This window comes from Schistocerca americana, chromosome 1 (genome assembly GCF_021461395.2).
Source record: "Schistocerca americana isolate TAMUIC-IGC-003095 chromosome 1, iqSchAmer2.1, whole genome shotgun sequence".
Lineage (NCBI taxonomy): Eukaryota > Metazoa > Arthropoda > Insecta > Orthoptera > Acrididae > Schistocerca > Schistocerca americana.
The window spans coordinates 475931706-475954269 of record NC_060119.1 but is presented as its reverse complement, the minus strand read 5'-3'; the positions used below and the strand labels follow the sequence as shown (position 1 = coordinate 475954269).

The following is a 22564-nucleotide window of genomic DNA, read 5'->3' as shown; positions in this document are numbered from 1 at the left end:
CTAGAAGAAGGGATTGGTTGGTAGGGCATATTCTGAGACATCAAGGGATCACCAATTTATTATTGGAGGGAAGGGTGGAGGGTAAAAACCGTAGAGAGAGACCAAGAGATGAATACACTAAACAGATTCAGAAGGATGTACTGGGAGATGATGATGCTTTGCACAAGATAGAGTAGCATGGAGAGCTGCATCAAACCAGTCTCTGGACTGAGGACCACAACAACAACAACAACAACAACAACAACAACAACGACATCAGAAATAGATTGCTTAATGGGTTACTAAAAGTTAATTTTCATTCATTGTGAAACCTGCTACAGTGCTACAATATATATATTTAATTGAATGAAATATGTTGTATGAAAAAAAAACTGCATTGTTATGAGGCCAAAGATGAATACTTAAGGTATTACTAATTTTTAATGCAGTTGCAGACACAGTCATACTAAAAAAATAATTAGTAGCAGTAATTAATACTTCACTGTAAGAAGTCTTCACTGTAAGAAGTCTTCACTGTTCAACATAAATGGCCTGTTTTCAGCAAGATTTATAAGGTAGGGTTCTATAGTTGTGTCCCTGCCAATTTCTCTGCTGTAATCTTCATGCTGCAGTTTTTCTGCATACCCCATGCAAGCTGCCCATGCAGATATTGAGATGCTGTCTATTGCCTTGAGTGTGTCTCTCAACATCTGCAATTCTAAATACAGCTTCGTGAATGCCGTCTGAATGACCCCCAATCTAATAGCATAGGCTTCAGCTGTCTGCTCCTGGCATTTGGTAACAGTGCACCAAGTGCCTTGTACCAGAGTGGATTTAGTGGAAAACTGTCTTTCGAAATATTGATACACACGAAATATTCTTCCTCTTGTCATTTGTGCAACACATGGTATAATTTCTTACCATCATTCATAATGAACAGTATGAGGGCAAAATAATCACTCAGCATGGAACGCTATGACTGAAATAAGCCGCATGCTTTAAGAACACAGATTGCTACGTGCAGAACGAAGGCAAGAATGTCGCTGATGCTCGATTGGCTGAGAGTCACGTACATTTCCGCATGCTTCTGTGTATCTGACCTTGACCCACCTTTGTAGCTGGACTCCATTTTAGTACACTGAGAGACATTTACAAGCTCATTTCTAGAGCAGATGGATTTGCCTATACCAGAAACAAAAAAAAAAACTATTTACAACAGTATCAAAACATTAATACTAAACATCAGTTAATTACATGTTAAAGCATAATATACAGAGACATACTTAATAGCGAAGTTTCAGCCACTCTTTTCATTCATATTGCTGTAAGCAGCAGAGTCGTGTGGGAGTTGGTAAGGACACCATTAGGCTCGTAACGGCTGTACTCTATAGAAACTTTGCTCCCGCGCCCCTACTACATAGAGCTAACTGGCATTTGCAAGTCGAAGCCTTAAGACTACAACCTACATGTTCAAAAAAGTAACTTGACATTAACAGTTCCAGAAATGTTGACCATTATTATTCATGTGTGAAATGTTCAAAATGTGTCCTGATAATTTGTTATGTAATATGTAGCCGCAGCTGATTTTAGGCATCATACTTTAACGTCTTACTGTTGTAGAATCAACATGGGATGTCCTGAAAGAATGTGTCATAGCCAATCTCATGAGAAATTAGGCACTACAAAACCCAGTTGACATAAAATTGATTGCCGGACAGGACCATGGGCTTATAGGTGAAGAAAGCTGTGTGTTTTAAAAGGTAGCAATATCAAAAGTTTCTTTCTTTAAATACAGATGAAATTGGAAGGATTACTGGGAAATTAGGAGTGTAGCAAAGAAAACATTTGTGACAGCAAAATTAGGCCACTTCAACAAAGTTCGTGATAAACTTGGAAACATCAACTAGAGAGTAAGAAATCTACAGACTTGCGAAGCAGTGTTGGCAGCAGACAGAGAGAAATTTTTTGGAATCAGTGATAATGAAGACAAACTTGCGTTCAGTAGGAAGAAAACAACGAAGCAGTGGTGGCAGTATTTCGGAAAATTTGCCTTGGTATTTGGCTTAATGGTTATCAGATTTCGCCAACAAAATTGTCAAAGAGGGAACAATTGCAGCTGATCCGACATGTAATCAAGCAGTTCCAAGTTGTAAGCAGAAGGATAGCCTAGCTGAATGCAGCAACTATCACCCAGTACGGCTTCTATCACTCACAGTGAAGGTCTTTGAATGCATCACTGATAAAAGGATCTGACTAATAGGGTAATCAGACATTTCTGCCATGATCCCAAGAGCCACGTACATTAAGCTGCTGGATTATTAGGCGATTTTTCTGTTTCGGTAGGAGTATCTTAGGGACCTGCTCTTTTGCCGCCTTTTCCTCATAGTTGTGGATACAGTCGCAAGATATCAACAGGAAACTGCACCTTGGATGTTACTGTAAGCTGGTGATGTGCTGTTGTCCTGTAAACACAAGACTGGCCTGTCAAGTGAAAGCTTGGAATGATCAGCATGTTGAAGTAGATATGTTACTGTATTTTCTTTATGTACAGTATCACATCACAGATCTAAATTACTTGGATACCATCAGAATTAGTGGTGCTGACCTCCCAACAGCAAGGACTTTGTAAGTACATAGGCTCCACAATTGCTGCTGATGGAAATCTCTGTGGAGAAACCTCTTACTGCCGGAGTAGCTTGTGGTTCAAGTGGTGTTCTGTGACCTCTGTACTCTGTGACAGGAAGATTCCAGACAGGCTCAAGTCAAAGGTATACAGATCCGTAATCTGTTTAGTTCCATTGTATGGTGCTGAATGATGGCCTTTAACAAAAGAAGTGGGATGACAACGTGCCGCCATGGAAATATAAATGCTCAAGTGGACATCTATATCAATACTGCACAGTCATGCCACAAATGGCGAAGTTTGTGATTTATATGGAGTAGTGCCAATGATAGGAAAGATGAGAGAAAGCAGTGTGCAATGTAAGAGCATGTTCTTAGAATATATGCAACAACAGTGGCAAAGAATGGTTTTAGTTGAGTGTAAATGGTAAACCGCCATTAGGAACACGTAGACAGTGATGGCTTTGACACGCCTCACGAATATATCAAGGTGTGAGGTGGCCAGCATCCTGATTGGATGCAAGATCAGATAAAATCGCGACAGAACCAAAAATGCAGATCCTGCCATAATGTGGGACAAATTCTGTAGAAAAGGAGGAGGGAGAAGAAGAATAAGATTACAAAATGAAAGGAAGTTTTTGTTTCTTCAGACTCAGGACCAGAAACAAAGGAGATGAAATAAACTATTTATCAGTAAAAATTGCCAGTCAACCATAAGTTGAAGGTGAATGCAAAATTGTGAGAAAATAAGTAAGAAGTTGAGAATCACATTTCAGGACCTTTGTTGGACATTGACACCTCTTTGGCAATGTGTGATTGTTTTTAAAGTGACAGGTCAAAGCCACTCTTTCTGTACACAAGATATGATGAGAAAGATTGCATTTAAGCATGAGGTACTTGTTTAGGGGCTTGCTCTAAATCCTCAGGCTTATTTGTCTGCATTCAGGTAGACTCATATCTGGTTAAGTGCAGTAAATATATTCAGTTCTAAATTGCAATTGGTTCAATAATTTTATGAGCGTATATATACTCATTCCTCCTCTGCTTGTTTCTTTTATCTTACCTATTAACTCGATATTCATCATAACACTAGATTCTAATGCAGTCTAGAGCTTTTTCAGAAATAAGCTTCTTAATAAGAGCTACATTTAATGTGTGGTAGGCAACAGAACCCTTGCCGGATGATGATGAGGAGTTTGAACTACCGGAAGAAGTGCAGCCATTCCTTCAAGAGACACCATTGTACACAGACAACACAGCAAATGGTATTGCTCTCTTGTGGGCACCACGACCATTTAATATACGATCAGGTAATATTAATTTCTAGTCTGGTTTCAAGAAGCTGTCAAAAACTATTCTGTGACTTACTTTCCCTAATGGATTAAAATTTAAATTAATTAATTACAATATTTATTAGCAACTACAGACTAGTTTCACTGAAATTTATTAAATAATTTGCAGGAAGAACACGTAGAGCAATTGATGTGCCTTTGGTTAAATCATGGTATCGTGAACATTGCCCACCAGGACAACCAGTAAAAGTCAGAGTCAGTTACCAGAAGTTATTGAAATACTTTGTACTTAATGCTTTGAAGCATCGACCACCAAAACCGCAAAAGAAAAGGCAAGTAATCCTTACCTGTAAAAACCATTTTCATTTTAGCATTAGCCCTTTTTTTTAACCTTTGACAGAAACAAGCTTGTTTTTAGTAATGGTGACGACCATTGTATTACTTTCATTTTATCACGTAAATCTCATAACAGCGTTTTTAGATTTTTCAGCTCATCTTATTGAGAAACTTTTATTGTTGAAAAGATCTAGTCATAATCACCATATTTTGGGGTATTGGAAGTTAATCCATCGTAGAGCTAATTGTGTGTGTGTGTGTGTGTGTGAGAGAGAGAGAGAGAGAGAGAGAGAGAGAGAGAGAGAGAGAGAGAGAGAGAGAGAGAGAGTCTTACATTGCTTGGACATCAATATGCAGCAAAATGTTGTATAAAACTCAGTTTGCTTTGAAGAATTGTGAGATTACATATTAGGAATTTTAAAAATTGTAGTATTTTGATTATAAAATTGTACACATGTATCTCATTGTCGAAAGTGAGGAAAATTCTGATTAGAAAAAAAATTGGCCTTTTTGTGAAGTAGTGTGGTTTTAAACAGATGATTGCAGATACTGCTTGGCCTAATCAGTTTGTTAACACACTGGATTTCCCTTTGAGAGGACTGGGGTTAAAGTTGACATCCTGCCATCCAGATTCACATTTCCGATGTTTTTCTAATTGGCCCAAGAGAAATTTTGTATATCTTTATTTGTTTTATTAACATAGCTTATTTCCATCTTTGAACTTAACCAATCTGAGCTTGTGTTTATGTGCCAAAACCAATATGCGCATGTGTTTTTTGTCTAATGGCCTTACAGTCATCTGGTAACTGAGCTGCTTCAGTTTCACTATCTTGTACAATCAAGCCAAAACTGAATTGCTTCCTTAAACAGCTCCACTGGATGAGCAGCATATTTTAATACGATTTATCATTCAGTTGTTCTTGGTTTTTAGTTTAAAAAGGAAACTGAATAAATAAAGGACACCTGTGAAACAATTGTGCCTTTACAATATTGTTGTTCCTGTATTATTCCAAATTATTATACAATGTTCCTTCAAACATGCATGCATGCGATAAGAGGGAAATCTGGGTTCGAGTCCCAGTCTGACACACATTTTCATTGTTGTCATTCCGTTATACAGCTGATGGTTGTCCATATTCACAGTTGCAAATATGTCATGTAATTGTGCATTTCATTTTGAATAATACCGTGGAACAGAATGAGTGAGAATGTATAGATTAAATTAAAGAATGTATGTTCATTGTGGAATTTTCATTTGATTATTTCTATTTACTTGAAAATAATTCATAGTGTACAAAAAAGCATATACAGAGATGCAAGTATGCATGTACTTCTGTAGCAAGAATTCAGAGAATACAAACACACCTGTTATATGAGAAATTTAATGATAGAAAATGTAACTTTTATGGTAATGTAAGGTTGATATGTTTTCTTTCCACCGTTTTTCTAAATGGGGTTAGATGTTTCAGTTGTATGTACTTGTTTCAGTAATTAGTGTGTGTGTAAATCTTACTTTATAGACATGGAACAGTTAAATTGATACTTTTACTAAACAACTTTTCACTGTGAAAATGCCAGCAATATTTGTGAAAATGCCAGCAATATTGTATGATTAACGTATTTCTGTTCCCGTACCTCGTTTTTCAGATATCTGTTCAGATCCTTCAAGTCCACAAAATTCTTTCAGACAACAACACTTGATTGGGTTGAAGCTGGTTTACAAGTTTGTCGCCAGGGATATAATATGCTCAACCTCCTAATCCACCGAAAAAATCTGAACTATCTTCACTTGGATTATAATTTCAATCTCAAACCTGTCAAAACATTGACGACAAAAGAGAGAAAAAAGTCCAGATTCGGAAATGGTAAGTGTGTGAAATGAAGACAGAACTAACATTTTATTACTTTGTAATATGTTGCAGTTAAGCTGGCTATCTTATATTTTTTAATGGTAGTAAAAACATCTGTGCCTTTGAAGTTTTTTATGTGTTTGTTTGTTTACAGCATTCCATTTATGCCGAGAAATACTAAGGTTGACAAAATTGATAGTGGACTCTCACGTTCAGTATCGTCTAAATAATGTTGATGCATTCCAGTTGGCGGATGGCATACAATACATATTTGCACATGTTGGCCAGTTAACGGGAATGTACAGGTATAAATATAAACTCATGAGACAAATAAGGATGTGTAAAGACTTGAAACATCTGATCTACTACAGGTTCAACACTGTAAGTTCCACTTCTCTTATATTGTGTATTTATTAGTGAAGTGTCGTCTTTTCTGTTGTGTGGATTTAAAATATACAGTGGCTGTAAAATCGTAGAAAGTTTTGCTGTATTATAACAGTGTTGTTACATCGTACAATGTAATGATCGTAGTGACATAGCCTAACAATAAATGACTGTGATAAACTAGACTTCAGTAGAATTTACAAGCAGAAAAGTCTTAACCATCAAAAACCGTATTCCTTCAAGTAGTAACAGAGGCAAGGGAAAGAGATATGAAGTGCTGGGAGGGTGGGCGGATGGGTGGGAAAGTTAATCTGATTTGATTATGGCAATTAGGGAGACTCTCATATATGAAGCATTCTCCTTTATGTTGTCAGATATATATCTTCAGGAGCATTTATCTGTGTCAAAAGCATCAAATTTCAACATAGAAGATACATGCAATTATTGAACTACATGAAAAAATGGAAATTAATTACAAACTACAGTGTGCACAAACTTTGTTCACCATGTTTACATCATTACTTATATTTGGATTTAGGTTATGACATGTTCGATATGCCCACCATCACTGTCAATGATGTGGGGCTGACAAAATTCTGAATGACCCACTGAAGTATTGAAACATTGATGCTGTCGATGACCTCCTGAATGGCTGTTTTCAGACCAGCAATGGTTTTTGGGGTGGTTGTTGTACACCTTTTCTTGAATGTAGCCCCACAAGGAGGAGTCTCATGTGTTCAGGTCCGGAGAATACAGCAGCAAATCGAGGCCCATGCCAGTGACCTCTAGGTGCACCAGAGCCAGAATGCAGTCCCCAAACTGCACCTCTAGAACATCGAACACAGCCCTGCTTCAATTAGGTCAAGCTCCATCTTGCATGAACCACATCTTGTCGAAATTAGTCACTTTGGATAATTGGGGATGAAATCATCTTCCATAGCCTTCACGTACCATTTGGTAATCACCGTTCCATCAAGGAATATCGCACCGATTATTCCATGATGGGACATCGCACACCACACACACCCGTTGAGGGTGAAGAGACTTCTTGATTGTAAAATGCCAATGACCAGTATCCCAAATGCGCCAATTTTGCTCATTGACGAACCCATACAAATTAAAGTGGGCTTAGTCGCTAAACCAGACCATATGTGCATACTAATAGCCCTGCGGCCACAGGGTGTGTGGCTAAACATGCCTTGGTGCACGGCCAGGACATCTTGGCACAGTGTTACACCGTCCGGGTTATCTGGATACTTCCCACTAACACCAACCTGTCAGAACTCCGGAGATAGGAACTTGCCCTTCAGTATATCCTCTCTTCTCGTTATCCGCCAGGCCTCAACCTCCGCTAATTTCAAGTTGCCGCCGCTCATACCTCACCTGTCTTTCAACAAAATCTTTGCCTCTTTACTTCCGCCTCGACTGACATCTCTGCCCAAACTCTCTGCCTTTACAAATGTCTGCTTGTGTCTGTGTATGTGCGGATGGATATGTGTGTGTGTGCGAGTGTATACCTGTCCTTTTTTCCCCCTAAGGTAAGTCTTTCCGCTCCCGGGATTGGAATGACTCCTTACCCTCTCCCTTAAAACCCACATCCTTTCGTCTTTCCCTCTCCTTCCCTCTTTCCTGACGAAGCAACCATTGGTTGCGAAAGCTAGAATTTTGTGTGTATGTATGTGTCTGTTTGTGTTTATATCTACCTGCCAGCGCTTTCGTATGGCAAGTCACATCATCTTTGTTTTTAAATATATTTTTCCCGCATGGAATGTTTCCCTATTATATTCATATAAATTAAATCAATATAATGGAAGGAAACATCCCACGTGGGAAAAATTATATATAAAAACAAAGATGAGGTGACTTACCGAACAAAAGCGCTGGCAGGTCGATAGACACACAAACAAACACAAACATACACACAAAATTCAAGCTTTCGCAACAAACTGTTGCCTCATCAGGAAAGAGGGAAGGAGAGGGGAAGACGAAAGGAAGTGGGTTTTAAGGGAGAGGGTAAGGAGTCATTCCAATCCCGGGAGCGGAAAGACTTACCTTGGGGGGAAAAAAGGACAGGTATACACTCGCACACACGCACATATCCATCCATTAAATCAGTTAGAAAATATTTGATTCCCTGTGGTATACATATTTGTGTGTCATATGTATTGTAAACATATAGCCTATGTTCATCCATTGTGTAAAAATTTGAGGCATCTTGGTTAAGAACTTCAGGAGATTTTTGCAAACTACTGCTAACAATGTTAAAGGACAAATTTATGTCGTGTGTGTGTGTGTGTGTGTGTGTGTGTGTGTGTGTGTGTGTGTGTGTGTGTGTCTTTTGGGGGGGGGGGGGGAGGAGGTACAGTCATTTTCCACTTCAAGGTTAAGTTTACTTTTCATTATCAATCAAAAATTGGTTGGCAGTGGAAGGGGTCACTTTAATTACAAACAACACACAGTGCTCTTAAAACTGCAACACATCTGTTTCCAAATGCAGTGTCATGGAAACTGGGCCTATAGTCTGATGTAGTGCTTCTTTATTGCATCATGCAATGTTCTAGAAATCCAGAAAGTGAGTTTACTTAGACTTCTAAATATATTGGAAAATATACAATAATGATGTAACCACTTCTTAAAATATTTTGTCATTGGAGGTGTTTGTGTGGGCTCAACTTTCATATTCGTATTTTAAAAAAATGCTGCTTGTGGTTGGCATTGCTGTTTGATTTCCATTTGCACCTCTTTATTGATATGAAAGTGTTAATTTCATGTTTATGCTATGATGAGTAGTGTAGGGGTCCTGAAATCAGCCGTTATGTGGGCTGACATTTCATTTGGTTGTGCAGTAATGTATCAGAGATCATTTCTGCAGCCATATGGATTGGACTGACGCTAAGCTGAGATGAAAATTGTACAAAATACAGTTACTATAGACTACAAAGAACACGGTAATGTATTCATTATTTAGCAAAAAAAATTGTCATGTTCAGTTGACAGTTTCAATGTCATTATTAACATCTTCTTGCCTTTGAAAAGCCACACTCACCACTTTATATGATATAGGCGCTGATAGAAAGCGAAGAGCCTTAGTGAAGTCAAGAAACCCTTTTGGAATTGTTTAGGCAGGTTAAGGACTGTGCACATGTAGGAATTGCATTTTATCACACATACTCTAGAGTTGCATTCTCTTTGTGCAGGCTGTATTGGGAGTGTATCGACTTCTGTAATGGTGGCTAATGTGAAGTTGCCAGCTGCTGTTAGGGCATTTTTGACTTAGAGGCACAAATTTTGTGTGGACTGATTTGTGGCACAAGAGTAATGTGTTTATATTATGGTAGTCAGTAGATGAAGCTGGTAACTATGTAAATGTTCACCTCAATCAATTTATTGAAATTTTCTGGATTTGAAACCAGTGTTTTGCACGCCTTCTATTCAAATTTCATCACTCTGGTGGGATGTCTAATTTACTGGTAATCAAGAGCTGGTCTTTTACATGCATCAGTATTTGGACACACTACAGAAAAGGGGGTGTAATTCCATGGTCATAAAGAATCTGTTGTCCATAATGTGCTACTGCATCTTTACATCTGCAGCAGCATTATCACAAAAGACTGGAAATAGCCAATGAACTCATAGACACCCCCTTCTCACTGCAAGTCCTGTTGTTTTTGGGGTGTTTGGGAAGCTTACTTTGTGGGTAACACGTGCAAAACTAACTATTTAGATTAATCTTAAAGATACAAGTGGGTAATAGAGTTGAAGAATTTGTGGCTCATGTTGTCTTTCCACTCCAAGGTAGGTACTAAATGTAACAAATTAGATTGAAGTTTAATTTAGAACCAGAGAAATAAATAGAAGGAATGAAGAAAATCTTTACATTTTCCAGTGGAGACGTGTTAAAGGTGACACAATGGCACAATACTGGGGGCATTTTAATGAGATATTTATAACATATAGTTTCTTGCATGGAAATGTATTGATGAAGAGAAGTATTATATGAAATTTCCAAAGAGATTAAAACTTTGTACTGGATAGGACTTTCTTTCATGTTCTTACATACTTAGCTAGCTAGCTGAGGTTCCTGACCTAACCTCACTGCTTCAGTTTTGCTGGCTTCTCTCTCTTAATGAAGCTGTGGGGGGAATATCACGAGTATTAACTGGATTGCTCAGTCATGTGAATATAGCTCATGAGAACCAAGATTTTGGTTTCAAGTCTCAATCCAGCCAGCAGGAACTTTCTACAGTGTACTCCCTTTTGCAGAGTAGAAGATTCATTCTGGAAGTAGATTTTCTAATTATGATTGAAATGAAAAATATTTTATACAATGATATGTGTGATAGTATTTTATGTTCACTATTTTTGTTACTTAACACTCCTATATTGAACTTGAGTGAGAACTTTTCTGTACATTGCCAATGATGACATGAACAGATTACAGAATACAGGCTAAAATGTCAGCTTGTAACCCAACTCAGCTGGTTTGAGAATCATCTCCCCTGGTTGGATAGATATTTACACTGCTGAGGCACTGTTATTTAGTTGTTGCAAGTTTACGGTGCTTATAGTTAGTGTGTTGTAAATATTACAGTTCGTACTCAGCTTCCAAAAAGATTAATGTGTTTTTGTATATTTTAAAATTTTACAGGGTCCTGTTGGGAAGGGACCTGGATGTGGATTTTGGGCACCAGGATGGCGTGTATGGTTGTTCTTTATGCGTGGTATAACACCTCTGCTGGAACGTTGGTTGGGAAACCTGCTCTCCAGGCAGTTTGAGGGTAGACATTCTAAAGGTGTTGCCAAAACTGTCACAAAGCAAAGAGTTGAAAGCCACTTCGATCTCGAACTGCGTGCATCTGTGAGTTCTTTGTCTACTTCCTGTTATTATTATTACTGTTATTATTATTATTATTATTATTATTATTATTGCTATGATGAGTAGCGTAGGGGTCCAGAATTCAGCTGTTCTGTGGGCTGACATTTCATTTGGTTGTGCAGAAGTGCATCTGAGACTGTTTCTGCAGCCATTTGGAGTGGACTGACGCTAAGCTGAGCTGATATTGTGTGAAATACAGCTATCATAGAAAACAAAGAAGACTGTTAAATCATAAAGTGAATATTCTGTTGAGTGGTAGAAAGTTAGGATTTGTTTTTAATAAGTTGTATTATTTCTGAGCTCATGACTGGCAGGTTCTTTAATGTTATACACAATCCTTGATGGCTTGTGGAGTAAATATTTGTGTAGATAAATGCATCACAGTGTGATTTAGTGTAATTTGTCATTGTAGTTCTGCCAAGGAGTTATTAAAATCAGGATTTTTCATAAACTGAAGTGTTTGGCATCTTGAGAAATAATCATCTTGATATCCTGTATATGATAATTACAGCAATTTATTAATAGTGTGCATGTTTATAATGTCTGCTTTTGTGCAAACTACCTCATTTTTTCCTGTAACTTTAAAGTCTAATCTACATTCTTGAGGAATAAACCTTGTTTCACAATGCGCCTAGTATCCAGCGCATGTTGGTCTCTGGACTATTCATGTGATCTTGAAATGCATCCCTGTTGATTTTCTTTTTTTAACATTTTTGAGCACATTCTAAATTGATTTCTGAATGAATCAGAAGTTGATTTTTCAGTGCATGCATAGTGTACGTGATGTGTGTGCCAGAGGAATACAAGTTTCATCTAGAAATAAACTTTCTTGCAGACAAAAGGGGATGGGGCTATACGAGCTGAGCGGAATAAAGCTGAATGGGTGAATGCCAATCTCTGTTTGTCATGTGGTTGACTGCATTTGCGAATGATCAGCTTTCTTATAATTACTAGCGAAATCCATATATTCAGACTACCAGAGTGGAAATAAATGACAAACAGGAATAACATATGTGCGTATTTTCTTCTTGTTGTATCATAGAAAATGAAATTTTGACTGAAAAGATTTGCCCAGATCGCTATACTAGTCAATTGCACAGTCCCCGGCTAGCAGCCGTTTAAGTTCAGTTCTGGGAGTAGTGCGGGAAATGCGTTGTATGAACACGTAATAATGCCTAACTGGAGAATAAATGCGGAATAACTAAACCGGTGATTGTGGCAGAATTAGTGAAGTTAACCAGCGAATAAGTCTTGACACTGGCAGGAATAGTTACAGAATTAGTGATGACAAGATTGTTTGTTAGAACGAGGAAGGAGAAGAAATGAGGACATCACACAAATTATCAAAGAATGTGACGATTCCAAATTTATACAGAAATTTCATACTGTACTTCTCAATATCATGCTTGGGTTCTGGAGCGTACGAATAAAATGTGAAAGTATTTCCTAACATAAATCGTTTTGCTTTTAATAAGCCTAATAGGCATTTGATATTGGTACTTCGTGAATTATATTCTGTCGTGCTATGAAAATGATCATTTGTGCCAAAACAATCTCGTTTATTTGGCGTGTGTTAAAATTGCTGCAATATTAGACAGGCCTGTTTTGTTTCATCTAGCAGACAGTGACAGAATAGATGTAATCAAATTGAGAAATCACACCAGTCGTGGGTACTATTTGCATCTGGCACTCTCTGGCAATTGCTGAAATTGACCTATTTCTAACAGGTCGAGGGGAAAGTATTTTGAATGGTAGTTTGGAAAGTGTTGAGTATAGTTTACATGACAACATTGGGTTGTGCTACTTGTTGCATGGAACGAGTTACACGCAAATGGTTTCATATATGACTGTAGATATGGCAACACCAGTACACACTTCAGTTTTGTCATTTTGTGAGTTCCTGAGTCATGCCTGAAATGAAAATTTCAGCAATTGCATGTTGCACTAGTTGTGATGGAGTTAAAGCTTGTAGTGTACAATCCCTGCATAAGAAAAAATAAGAAACGTGTTCTGATTTGTGACTGGATGAAGAAAAGACATCAGCTCTGTTGCTCAGCAACCTTGCTGAAATAATTTATAATTGAAGACCCAATAAGTTCTTTTAATTATCGTAGAATGTCACTAGAACTGTTCACGTTTCTTCTAAATAGAGTTAATCATGCCATAAGGAAAAATACTATAATGCTGTCACCAGAACTGAAATTACATGTCACATTGCTTGCATTACAATCGAGAAGATGCAGTTTTAGTTGGTGGTGATGCTTTCTCATTAACACCAATAATTATTAACAGTAACAGCAATAATTATTTGAAGCAGGCTGTATTAAGAAGAGAATGGTTTTCAAACTACTATCTTGAAGATCTGTAGTGGCAGTATTTCAAAATTCAAACATATGTAAATGGGGAGCACTGCTGCAACATTTTGAATAAATGAATATTGAATAAAGAATGCAGCTTCTTGACTTATGTAGCCATCCCTCCTGTCAACAATAATTGTTTTTAAAAAAGTCAGCCAACTAGAACAATGGGATTTTAGTCTTGTAGACGAGAGCATTTCAACAGCCGGAATTGTATTTTTCTTAATTCAGTTATATATGTGCTCCTAATTGAATAAATTTTCCCTGCAGCTCAGATATTGTGAAACCATCTATTTTCTGATCGCACATGATGGTCTCAGGAGCAGCAATATGTTGCTTATTTTTGTAATCAGCATTGCTGATGTCCCACAAACACCTATGCAAAGCATGCATATAAAAAAATTGAGCATTATTCTCCGTTCCCCACTTCATATTTCAGTTTGTCCACACACTATGAACACACGTAACCTCAAAATTCGTGCAACTAGTGTCGCCAAAGCTGGAACATGCCGAAAGTGTTTAGTTTCACCAACAAGTTGGGCAAACCCGCGGCGCATATGTGCAGTGGCCGTTAGCGCAGTTTCCTGCAACCTAGTGTCGTAGTGTAAACTAGGCTTTAGTTTCGAAGTAAGTTTCCTTTTAAGCAAGATGAACTATGTGCGAGAATGTACGATGAATTTCGTATTACAGAGTGTCTGACTCTCATTCAAAAATAAACTCTTAAAGGACGAGCTGTTTAGAATAATTTCGAGCCCAGAAAATTTACTGGCACATTTGTGTCGTATCTTAAAGTGTAACATGCAAAAAAAATCAACATTATACGTGAAAGCTTAGTTTCTCTTGCAGCTTATTAATCTATAGGTAGTGGGGAGCGAGCGTAGTATTATGACTATAAATAATCACTTGCACTCCGGTCGCTTACTATGAATACTTTTATTCTCGCTGCATATACACAATGCGTGTAGCATAGAGCGCGTACTACAGAGAAATGATCTGGCAAAGATACAGTTGTACTCGCTGCGATAGGGTAGCGATATTATTGGGGGGTGAGCCAGTGGTTCTACGTCTCCACAAATCTTCGAGACCAATATTATACGTGAAATCTTCTTTTCTTATACCAACTGTATATTAATGTTTGTTCGCGCTACTTGAAAGTGATGTTCCTATTGGCTGACTGCATCATGTGTTGTATACTCTGAATATCAGCCGGTGAGATCACATGGCATTAGCTGTGACTGGCTTACAAATGCGCATTGCACTCTCGATTTCAATCTTTCAGAAAGTAACATGTGGTGTCTAGTGCAATTCGCATTTATACTTTCATAATCCGAGGAATTCTATGCCGCTGTATAAAACCATAGCCATTCAAAGGACTGATAACTTTTACAGTCCCGAGGTAAAGTGTACTGTCACTTAACACAGAAAAAGTGTATTTTCAAAAGGTGAAAAGGTGAAAGGATATCAATGATATGATTTGCTGATGACATTGCTATCCTGAGTGAGGGTGAAGAGGAATTACGTGATCTGCTGAACGGAATGAACAGTCTAATGGGTACAGAGTATGGACTGAGAGTAAATCGAAGAAGAAAGTTGAAGGTAGTGAGAAGTAGTAGAAATGAGAACATCTAGAAACTTGAACATCAGTATTGATGGTCACGAAGCAGATGAAGTTAAGGAATTCTGCTACCTAGGCAGTAAAATAAACAATGACAGACTGAGCAAGGAGGACATCAAAAGCAGACTAGCAGTGGCGAAAAGGGCATTCCTGGCTAAGAGAAGTCTACTAATATCAAGTATCGGCCTTAATTTGAGGAAGAAATTTCTGAGAATGTATGTCTGGAGTACAGCATTATATGGTGGTGAAACATGAACTGTGGGAAAAGTGGAACAGAAGAGAGAGAGTTGAACCATTTGAGATGTGGTGCTACAGATGAATGTTGAAAATTATGTTGACTGATAAGGTAAGGAATGATGAGGTTCTGCGCAGAATTGGAAGGAAAGGAATATGTGGAAAACACTGATAAAGAGAAGGGACAGGATGATAGGAAATTAAGACAGGGATTCCCAAGCTTTTCAGCTGGCGGACCCCTTCTTCAGTCAAAAATCCATGGCGAACCCCTAGTCAGTCAAGATCAAAGTAACTTTACATTTCAGAGTGAAACCCATAGGAACTGAAAGCTTCTTAAGTGCCATGTTTCCAATGACCTTCCCCCCACCCCCCACCCCCACCCCCCCCCCCACCCCCCGAAGTATCAATAGTTTAAAGATGAATAAAAACAACTTGAAATTAACGATCCAATTTGAATTCCCACTGTATCCAGATACTTACTAGTGGATTTACTCCCTTTGTTCAACACACTATAGCGTGATTAAAATTACGTGGTAATTGATATCTCACACGTTGGAGCTGCCTTCCTCGAAGAGCAATCAGTGTCACGTCCAAACTGTTAGCTGTTGACAAGCTACCACTTGTGGTCTGTTCACTTCCACTGTTTGGCTACTGTTGTGTAAGGAGCATGCATATTTCGTAACAGTCGTGTGTGTGTGTGTGTGTGCGCGCGTGCGTACGTGGTTTTTTGTGAAATCCGAAGAAAAATGTTCAAATGTATGTAAAGTCTATGGGACGTAACTGCTGAGGTCATCAGTCCTTAGTCTTACACACTAATAACCTAAGTTTAACTTCCACCAAGGACAAAACACACACACACACACACACACACACACACACGCGACCCACGGAGGACTTGAACCTCCGGCGGGAGCGGCCGCGCAATCCATGATGACATGGCGCCTTAGGCTGCTCGGCCATTCCGCGCGGCTGTGTAAGAAAAGAGGCAGACCCATGATTCGGGATACAAACACATCACGAAAGGAAAGAGGCCAAGGAATTGCCTTTAAAGGACTATTGTGACATCTGTTGTGCAATATGTGGGAATACATTCACCCAGTTTACATGAGTTTCCAAAACCGGATTTCGTAAGCCGATGTCCCAGTTCCGGTTTTGGTTGGTCAGATAAACACTTCAAAATCGATTCTGGAAATCTGCTTTTATAAAGCCGTTTTGCAGTTCCACAATCTATTTTCGTGCCCATGTAAACAGCTCGGAAAGTCTAGTTATTTTTACATCTTTGCATATCTACTGAACGGGAGCTGTAAGTCCATAGCCAGCGGCTAGCAGGCGACATTGCAACAGTGTACTGTCAGTTGGTAGCTGGCAACTGGCAGGCGGCGTGGCAACAGTTTAGCCACAGCTGACAACTTCAACTACTACTTGAACACTATATCGTGGCAGTGAGCCACGACTGTAAACAAATTAGGAAAACAAACAGACTCTCTTATTTCTGTATAAGAAGACAAAGCATTTCACAGATCGTAAGACTTTTTTTTCTCAAAGGAAACAATTCTGGCAGAGGAGGTCATTTTCACATAATAAATCCGGCTGTGGAGCTTCTTGTGATTGTTCTTCCTTTGGTCGTCCTCCCTCCTCATTCATTTCAACTGGAAACTTCCCTTGTTGTGAAGGCGATAGAAAAACTGCACCCTTCTTCAATGATCCTGACTTCAGCCACCGATCCATGTTAGAAGTAATAAACTGATCAAAAATCGACTTATGAAAGAAGTAGTGCACTGACAAAGCAAGTTTAACATTTAATGATGCCTGGGGCCTCATACGTGCCAGCGACCGCCATGATTGGTTCACAAAGATTGCTCCACGCATGCGTAACAGGTTTCAGTGCATCTAGCGCCGTGAGCCGGCACACAAACGACCCCCGTATTGTTGCGAAACAGTCGATCAGAGAAGCTGCATTCTGCGCCACTAAACTGTGTATGCGTTCTCACTTAGGAACCGCAAAGGCTGCTTGGGAATACGATCTGAAGTAAAAGTACACGTTTTTCACACGAAAAATAAAATAATGATGAATTTGATTTTCACGTTTTTATTCAATAATTTTACTCATTATTTTACACGATTTGGTGAAAGGTGGCCCTCTGACCCTCTAGAAAGAGCTGGCGAACCCCAAAGGGGTCCGCGGACCACACGTTGGGAAGCCCTGGGTTAGGATATGAGGGAATGACTTCCATGGTATTAGACGGAGCTGTAGAGGGCAAAAACTGTAGAGGAAGACAGACTGGAATACATCCAGCAAATAATTGAAGATGAAGAGGTTAGCACAGGAAAGGAATTCGTGGTGGGCTGCATCAAACCAGTCAGAAGACTGATGACCAAAAAAAATTAAAAGAATGTGTTCAAGTCTGGAGAATGTGGTGGTCAATCGAGGCCCATGCCAGTGGCCTCTGGGTACCCCAGAGCCAAAATGTGATCCCCAAAGTGCACCTCCAGGACATCAAACACTCTCCTACTTCGATGTAGTCAAGCTCTATCTTGCAGGAACCCATATTGTTGAAATCAGGGTCACTTCGAATAGTGGAGATGAAATCATGTTCCAAAATAAACTGTTTGGTAGTCACCGTGACATCAAGGGGTATAGCACCAATTGTTCCGTGACTGGAAGTTGCACACCACACAGTCACCCATTGAGAGTGAAGAGACTTCTCAATCGCAAAATGTGGATTCTCAGTCCTCCAAATGCATCAACTTTGCTTATTGGTGAACCCATCCAAATGAAAGTGGGCTTTGTCGCTAAACCAAACCATGAATGCGCATACTAATTCCCTTCATGCCCCGCGGCCAACTGTGCGGTTTGAACAGTCTAGTGCAAACCATTCAGAAACTATGACAATTTTATTTCATATAGTTCAATAATAGTCACCCTGTACTTTAATTTCAATTGCTATTTGTCACCAGGACATTAGAGTTGGAAGATTTTACTACAAGAGTGTGTTATTCATCTGCTCAGAATAATGCTGCTGAGAAACCATGGCGAGAATTGGTCATAAATTTCTTAATAAAACAGTTATAATAGTAAGAGATACAGTTTAGTAACAGTAGATTCTCAAGCACATGCTTATACTTAGCTCCCGGGGACAAAGTTTTATCACTACATTGTACTAAACATTTTGTAAGAACTGTCCTTAGTAGTTAGAAAGTGCACTCTCGACGGCAACATCTCAGATCTCCTGACAACAGACAGCACTTAATTTTAGAGTATTTAAATATAAGGGCAATGATGAGAGAACACATGTGTTTGGTGTTGAAAGATTTGTTGAAAAATGTCAAATATTTTTCCTCATCAAATGTGACAAGAAATGGGAAATTTGAAAATAAATATTTATCTTACAAGGCCGTTCCTTTAAGCATGATTCAGATGGTTGGATTTAATGCCTCTGAATCACTTTTAACTCTCCTAGGAGTCATATTGTTAGATAAATGAGGCTCTTTCATGGCTTACAAATATGGTTAAAAAAACAGGGCAGTTGTCATAATGCAGAAATGAGTGATTTCTCTTATGACAAATAAGGGTATAAACATTGGCTTTCGAGCCATGGATGGAAGCATTTCTGAAATGGTTATATTTGTGACTTTTTTTGTGTGCTGCCATGGGTAAAGTATAATCTGCATAGCAAAATGACACTAGCCAAAACTGGTGCTGAGACAACTGTGGTGTCTCATGGGCCATAGATGATCAGTGGACTGCAACTGTGAAGATGTGTACAAGTGGATAGATATGTGACTATTCAGCATATGACTGCCCAGATGAACGAAGGGGCTACCAACAGTGTCTCCTCAATGAATGTGCTGCTTTTGGATCTTCACAGCAAGCTCCTGGCTCATCCACCCATGCTTGACTGCTGTTCATCGGCGACAAAGGCTGGAATTTGCTTGCCAACACAACAACTGGATATCCATAGGTTGAATTTCCAGATGAATCATGTGTTATGCTCCTTCAGTCGGGTGGCCGTTGATGTGTATGTCGTTCAACATTCTAGGTGCTACAGTCGATCAACACAAGTATGCATGTATCCTTGGGGACTGTGTCCTCCTGTATGTGCAGTTTGTTTTTCCTTGATATGATTTACCAGCAGGACAATGCAACACGTCACAAAGCTTGAAGCATATATGCCTGGTCTGAGTAGCATAAGTTTACTTTACTTCCCTGTCCACCAAACTCCCTGGATTTAAACCCAATCAAGAAACTGTGGGACAACCTTGATCTGGCTGGTTGCGTCATTGATCCTAAACTGAGGAACCTAGTGCAACAGGTCGTAGCACTGGGGTCAGCATGACTCCACATCCCTGTTGGTACTTTCCAGACCCTCATTGACACTCTTCCTGCATGTCTCACAACAGTCTGCACTGTTATTCAGGCTTTTCACAGGGGTTACATTAAGGGGGGTAGGACGTCAAACGGGCCGACTTGTAGCAGGAGAATTACCACAGGACATTTTAATTTCTACTGTCTATACTTTTACAAATAAATTCATAACACTTTGTCACCATGACCAAGAAGGATTGAGGACTCACACTTATCGCATTGGAAATTCAAAAATGTAGCAAAATACCTTTTTTACATGTGAAATTTCATCATTTTTTCACTTACTACTGGCTGCATTTGTTGTTATAGGTACACTTTTCTTCCTAAGTAAGAGAGATTCTTTGATGAATTTTTCATAGCATACAAACAGTAGTTACAGGTGTATAAAACTCTAGAATTTTCCAAATCTATTAGAAAACTGTGGAAAAAAATTGAGATAATTAACTATAAAACGTGAATATTTTCTAAACATTAAGTTTAAAATGTAACTGTTCATTCATTTTTTCATAAATTAAATAACTTCTGGAGTTTCATACACCTGTAACTATGGTTTGTATGCTGTGCAAAAGTCATCGAAGAATTTATCGTACTTAGGAAGAAAAGTGTACCTATAGCAACAAATGCAGCCAGTAGTAAGTGAAAAAATGATGAAATTTCACATGTTAAAAAAAAAAAAGTGTGTTATTACATTTTTGAGCTTCCACTGCTATGAGTATGAATCCTGGTCATGTTGTTAAAGTTTTATGAATTTATTTGGAAAAATATAGACAGTGGAAATTAAAATGTCCTGTGGTGCCTCTCCTGTTCCAAGCTGGCCTGTTTAACATCCTACCTCCTTTAATATGACTGGGCAATGTAATAAACCTCAAGTGGCAGGTATAAGAGAAAAGCTGGAATATTTTACAAAATGGTATATTTTCTATGTATTTCTTAGAACATGGGGTTGCACTATTTTTAGAATGTACGAAGCAGTTGCCCTTTATTAATTACAAATGTCTAAAAATACTATTTTTAATACGATAGAGTTGTAGTGTCGTTTGATCCAGATCCTTCAAATTTCTCATTCTTGCTGCTCTTTGGAATACAATTAATTGACAGTTGTCTTTTCATTTTGAAACATTGAACTGTTGCGGAATCAAAATAAAAGATTCAAATATTAATTCTGATATGGCTGTAACTGCAGTGTTAAGGTGGATGGCATATTCTATGTCACTGAAACAAATTATTTTGTTCCTTGAAAGTTACAAAAATGGTATTAATATCAGAGAATGAGTGTTAAAAATATTTGGTTGAGGCTAATCCAGGTTAGTGAATTGGAAATTAAACTATTTCCTTCGTATTTCAAGATATGTATTTATATTTAAATAACTATTGCATGCTTACATATATTAGCAAATTCTTATTGCTGCTGTATTTTATATTAGATTTTGAAATTTGTATTACACTTGTATAGTTATTTTTATTTATTTATTAAATTTTTTTTTTTTTTTTTTTTTTTTTTTTTTTTTTTTTTTTTTTTTTTTTTTTGCCTTGATCGGCACCAGTAAATTGTATCAAGTTAAATGTAAACATCACAAGCTGTACCTATAACTTTGACATGTAATCTATGGTTATTTATCATTGAAGATAAATGTGGCTCTAGTGTATGACACATTGTCAAGTTATGTTCCAAACTTGACAGTACAGAGCTGTATACCGGGGCTACATATGTGCACGGTGATAAACAACCGTGAACTCTAGTTTAAAATTTTATACATACGATATTCACTACTGAAAAAAATTTCAAAAGTTCTGCCAGATGATAACCTCTAGGTTGGAACAAGTTGAAAAGTAATAAAACTAAGAAATTAATGGCTTGTGGTTTTGCTTTTTAAAAATCCAACAGAATTTCTTTTATGAAAGCTGGTAGCTGTGCGGCACAATTTTAAGGTTATTTGAATGCAATGTTATAACTGTTAATGGCTTTTTTTACTTCACTCAGGTGATGCACGACATTGTTGATATGATGCCTGAAGGAATTAAGCAGAATAAAGCCAGAACCATACTTCAGCATCTGTCAGAAGCATGGAGATGTTGGAAGGCCAATATACCATGGAAGGTCAGTTAATATGACAAACTTAATATGCCATTATTCAGAATGAATGACATAGTCATTTTTGGGGAAGGGTTCCTTGCAAAGAATTTTGTAATGAAAGCAGTTTGTGATGCTCCATCTAGAACCTCTCTGCTCAACTGGACATTCTGATTATAGCATCACACTACATTTCTCTCGTGAGATGTTTGTTTGTCAACACTCACAGTTCTAAAATTAACATTCATAAATAAAAGACTAGAAAGAGAAATGTCTTAACAGTTCAAGGTGTTTATAAATGAATATCGGGGTTTTAACGCTTTATAATATTTATTATATTAAACTTACAGCTATAAATGATATGTCAAATGAAAGAGCAACTCACAGTTTTACCAAGAACCATATAAATGTTCAATGTGAGCACCATTTGTCACACGGCACACATCAAGTCTACAGCAGAGTTCTTCCCAAACGTTGATAAGTGACTGTAGCAACAGCTGCTTCAATCCGGTTTCTTAATTCAGGGAGGTCTGCTGGTAACGGAGGCATGTACACACGATCTTGATGAAGCCCCAAAGGAAA

The 22564-nt window shown here is 38.2% G+C and overlaps 1 protein-coding gene across 1 annotated transcript in view; it reads left to right on the top strand.

The window, feature by feature from the left end:
• The window catches only part of LOC124603938 (pre-mRNA-processing-splicing factor 8), a 101370-nt gene that overhangs the window by 17284 nt on the left and 61522 nt on the right, over positions 1–22564 (top strand). The window contains exons 9-14 of the mRNA XM_047136437.1: positions 3764–3911; positions 4063–4225; positions 5877–6094; positions 6234–6460; positions 11112–11321; positions 21893–22009. Of these exons, the coding sequence (XP_046992393.1) occupies positions 3764–3911; positions 4063–4225; positions 5877–6094; positions 6234–6460; positions 11112–11321; positions 21893–22009 (1083 nt within the window). The remainder of the gene's footprint in view (positions 1–3763; positions 3912–4062; positions 4226–5876; positions 6095–6233; positions 6461–11111; positions 11322–21892; positions 22010–22564) is intronic.